Source organism: Montipora foliosa, chromosome 6 (genome assembly GCF_036669935.1).
Source record: "Montipora foliosa isolate CH-2021 chromosome 6, ASM3666993v2, whole genome shotgun sequence".
Taxonomy (NCBI): domain Eukaryota; kingdom Metazoa; phylum Cnidaria; class Anthozoa; order Scleractinia; family Acroporidae; genus Montipora; species Montipora foliosa.
Window position 1 is genome coordinate 33,864,482 of NC_090874.1, and position 5,000 is coordinate 33,869,481.

At 39.7% G+C, this 5,000-nt stretch overlaps 1 protein-coding gene across 1 annotated transcript in view; it reads right to left on the bottom strand.

Annotated features, from left to right (window-relative positions):
* Positions 1-3,394: 3,394 nt before the first annotated feature.
* Positions 3,395-5,000, bottom strand: part of LOC138007175 (zinc finger protein 593-like) — a 10,378-nt gene continuing 8,772 nt past the window's right edge. Inside the window, exons 2-3 of the mRNA XM_068853933.1 lie at positions 4,484-4,546; positions 3,395-3,640 (exon numbers count right to left, since the gene is read on the bottom strand). Coding sequence (XP_068710034.1) covers positions 3,484-3,640; positions 4,484-4,546 — 220 coding nt within the window. The 3' untranslated portion in view covers positions 3,395-3,483. The remainder of the gene's footprint in view (positions 3,641-4,483; positions 4,547-5,000) is intronic.

The following is a 5,000-nucleotide window of genomic DNA, read 5'->3' on the forward strand; positions in this document are numbered from 1 at the left end:
TATTATTATTATTATTATTATTATTATTATTATTGTTATTATTATTGTAGGATTAGTATGCACAAAGTTCTTGGAAGCAATGAGCGACTCCAAAGAAGAATTGTTTTTAACGCAGCTTTTCCGGCTCTTTGGGAGCATGTGAGGCCACGTGCGAGAACAGATATCTCGTCAGGAGACAAAATAGAATTAGAACGATTTATAACAGACAAGTGATCAAGTGGAAGCTTTAAGAAAACGAGAAACGTATCAGAATTGAGTTTATTATTTACAGTCACTTCCGTTATTTTCCGTTACTCTTAGTATTTGAATTCAAATTTGTTGTAACTAACATATTTTACCACATTTTTTCCAGTATTACGTCAACATCTATTTACTATGTATATGTACATAGAAGCAATCCAATGTAAACTCTCATTGTACCTGAAGAAGGTTGGGTTGGCCGGCCGAAACATAGTACACCCCTAAAATCAAATCTACTTTGTATCGGCTCTTGCTCAAAATATTTATCTTCTCATACCAGTTGGCTATTTACAAGTGCCGCCGAGAAGTTGAACCAGCGACTCAACGTATGGTCAGAACGGGAATCTCCGGATTTCATGGCGAACGCCCTTATCACTGGGCCCCAGTGCCTCTTCCTATTGCCTTCCCGTTCCGAACACGCTCGACACCTTTTAGCGTGGGTCTCCCACGAACGGTGTGTGAATTTGTATGTGGTTTGTGCGTATTAGACACTATATTCGTGCTTACTTTTGACAAGACTATTTTCGTTCAATACCACGTATGCGCATTCTTAACGAGCAGTTTGGCGCTGAATGTGTTTTTTAGGCGTTGCTTTCAAAACGTTTCGACTGGTACTTAAGCCTTAATCAGTTTAGATGTAAGTATGCACGTTGGCTAAACTTTGCGCGTGCGCTATAAAAGATGAATCAGCCATAGCACAACCATGCGCTTTGGTTAACTTCCAGAACTTCTCACATTTACAAGCTCAGTTGATAGCGATTTGCGACTGAACGTAAAACAAAAACCGAAATTTAACCTCCGGCGTTTCTCCAAGGGAGACCGTGTGAAAAATGCAGACTTTTACAAGATCATTGTGTATATTGAAAATCAAAGCAAATGTCGGTTTTTGAGGAGAAGGGAAGTACGGAGTACCCGGAGAAAATGGAATTTCTGGCATTTGAGTGGTTACGAACTAGCCGGAAATTGAATATTTCTGCGTCACGGGAGCAGCAAGGCTAGTAGGCGGTGTGATGGTATTATGGGTAGATTTTGAGAAGTATTTTAGCTGCAGATAGCATGTGACGCCGTGAGTCATTCTAGGCAGTCACCGATAACTGCCACTTTTTATAGTTTTCGGAATGAAAGAAACCTAGTAAGATGGGCTGTTTATTTTTCGTATCCTTCCTGCTACTTTCTTTGTGAGCGGCTGCCCAGCTTTTGGCACATTCATTTTCTAGACTTACGTTTTGTATCCTCTCCATTACTCACAGTGCTTCATGGCCTTGTTTTGAGCAATCATTATTATTCATTTATGTATAGGACAGATTCGTAACCATGCCAGTTAGTTTTCAATCTTTAGTCACGACCATTTGTAATGGCAAGTAACGGTACACGGTGGTCGGCCTAAATATCCAAAATGAACCAAATGGTGTATGTCTTGTATCTTGCGTAGTGAAGCTGAAATAACCTCTCAGAGCAGCGTAAAGAACCAACAAACTCAATCAACTTAGGGAACTGGTCAAAACTACTATACTTGAACAGGACCCACCCTTGGGGTAGGGGGGTTCTCAAAGACACCACCTATCTTCGAACTTATCACATGAACATTACCGACAAAATTTTATTGGCTTTTAAATTTGAGTTGACACAGGAATATTCAGCTAGCAAGAGTCGGCATTACTAGACAAACAAGAAAAGTGAGGTTTGAATCTCACTGTAATTTTTTACTGCTGGATAGAGGGGTGGCTATGCAATATAGACACCATCTTTTGACGTTAAGCAAGGGGGTGCAGGCAGACTCCACCATCTATTTTGTGGTTTGGTGGGTCTGTTCGAGTGTCGTAGTTTTGACCACTTCCCTTACGATGCCAAGTTTGGGAATCGATCCTGGGACACATTGGTGGGGGCGAATGCTCTCAGCGCCACTTTGCCATCCCTGCTTCCCAAGAGTGATGTTTTGAAAGTTCTCAAAGTTGGACGACCTTTAGGCTGTTCACTATTTTCGAATTCTGCAAGATAATTGGGGGATTTTCTGTTTGCAAAACACTCAACAAAATGCTCTCGCTAACGGGTTATTTTCTTTACCGTAAGCTGCATTCAGCAAAGAAGATCGTTCATTCAGCCATACAACTTAAAATGATCCTCCAGGTTTGAATACTCTTGATTCTGGTATTTTTTCCTTTACGTCTATTTCAGATTCTCCACGTCACTCATTAAATAGCAACCCTACAGTCCAGCGACAATTTTTTAACATGAGCGACGGCCATTTTGAAAAAGACGGACGGACGAATGGATAAACATTCAAGCTGAGATTTAACCAAAATTTTAAGAACATAATAAGAACATACCCAGGCTGAGAGTCAGTTACGAATTTCTTTAGTTTGCTCATTGGCTTTTTTGTCTCTGTGAGTAGTATAGATAAAGGTAAAAGAATTGTAAAAGTGTAGTCTAAGAGGACAATTAACTAATAAATACTTAGGGACGTTTTTTTGAACATTAGCATTGTGATTTTCCTATTGCATAAGAAAAGAAGAAAAACTGCGGCAGTTTGTAGTCGAACTTAGTACAACAAACAATTTTTAGAACAGGTAAAGAACGCTTTCGAGCTCAAATCACAAAAAAAGAAGAAGAAGAAGAAGAAGAAGAAGAAGAAGAAGAAGAAGAAGAAGAAAAAGAAAAAGAAGGAGAAGGAGAAGGAGAAGGAGAAGGAGAAGGAGAAGGAGAAGGAGAAGGAGAAGGAGAAGGAGAAGGAGAAGGAGAAGGAGAAGGAGAAGGAGAAGGAGAAGGAGAAGGAGAAGGAGAAGGAGAAGGAGAAGGAGAAGGAGAAGAAGAAGAAGAAGAAGAAGAAGAAGAAGAAGAAGAAGAAGAAGAAGAAGAAGAAGAAGAAGAAGAAGAGCGTCCAGGCTCAATACCATAATTAGATGTTCTATTAAAAAGAGTGCAGGAATCCAGGTGTTCCAGATTTCCTTATTCCGAATAGTGAATCCCGGATTCCGACTCCCGACTCGTGGATTCCGGATTCCAAACTCGCGGGTTCCGCTGAAATGGATCCTGGATTCCACGCTCTAGATTCCGGATTCCAAAGCCTCACATTTGCTAGAATCCGGATTCCTTTACATCGGCTAAATAAAAACCGCGGTCATTTCTTTGAAAATACTTGGTCAGTATGAATTGAAAAAAATGTTTTTTTTTTAAAATTACAGCATCTCGCAAAATTCAAGCAATACTGGAATAAATTTACTTCAGAAACAAACAGCATGAATATCAGCTGCCAAGTTCTTCAGTATCCTCTCCACTTTTCATTTCCTCATCCTGATCAAGAGGCAGCAATGGTTTGGTTGATGTTAGAGTGTAGGATCCCATTCCTGCCGCTCTCTCAGCCTCTTCTGGTGTGTATGGTACTTCCTTTAACATTTTTATTCTGGAAAATTTCAAAGAAAGAAGAATTTATCGTTAATGCTGAAATCGATCTTGCGTTTCCTCACTCGATGGTGAGAAAAGTGATTGTCGCACTTATCTGGACAATTTTATACAATTGTGTCTTCTAAATTCCTGAAAAATTCTGGCTGCTTCCACGGGATTTTTGAACCCATGACCTCTGCGATGCCAGTGCAATGCTCCACACAGAGGTCATGGCTTCGAATCCCGTTGAAGTCGCTTGAATTTTTCAGGCGTTTTTTATACATGCGAGGATCACTATTCTCAACTTCGTCTATAGGCCGCACTTCAAACCTACGCATCGTTTCCTCACCCATCTGCAAACTGTGACTACATGTAAGTCACATCTTCAGCATGGCCGACTACGTGTAAATTGCATGACAGAAAGACAGACAGACACATAAATGTAACTTCAGCTTTAGAAAGTCCTATCAACGAATGGAGTTACGTTTCTTTTTTATTTTCCGTTGCACAAAGAAATAATAGTAGCAAAATACCAACACTTACCGTAATTGACTACTACCCCTGAGGGTCTTTCAAAGGATAACGAGCACAGCAGGTTACAAGCAAAGCCGTCAAAAGTTGGGACAGGGACGACCCATTAAGACTGCAGTGCTTGGTCTACTGGTCAAGTGGGAACCTAAAGCACTCATCAATACTGCCAGAGCAGCCAGCAATACAACTGAGGTTAAAAACAAAGGAGAGCAGCACAGATTCATACAGTTTTATATTTTTGACGTATGTACTTCCCATATTACAGTACTGCCTTTTCCAAGGAAAGTTTCTAAAAACAAAGGGTTGCAGAGATAAAGCCGAGACAACTTACTTCTTTCTGTGAACTCTTGATCTTATATGGTCTTGAAGTGCTTTGTCATCAACAAAGTATCTCCTTGGATGATAGAAAGGAAAGAAACTTTTGACCCTTAAATGACACATTACAGTTTCTCTTAATAATAAATCAATAATAATAATAATAATAATAATAATAATAATAATAATAATAATAATAATAATAATTATTATTATTATTATTGACGGCGATGGCGAACGGATGATGTACTGGTCTTCGGTCTTCTTCTTGAGATTTATTTTACTTTTTACTTTCATCCACTGCTGCAAATTGAATTGTAAAGACATAATAGTCGCAAATCTGGGAGTCCTTGTCGGGATTTAAATGCTTCGAAACCACGAAACTACTTGAAAATACTGCCAAAGCGTCGACCGATTACACGATGTAGAGGAAACCAAGGGTTAAATGGACTGAACAAATGAGGAGAGACCCTCTAGAGTGTAAACGACAAGCACAGACTTTGGCTGCATCTGACAATGCACCGTGTAATATC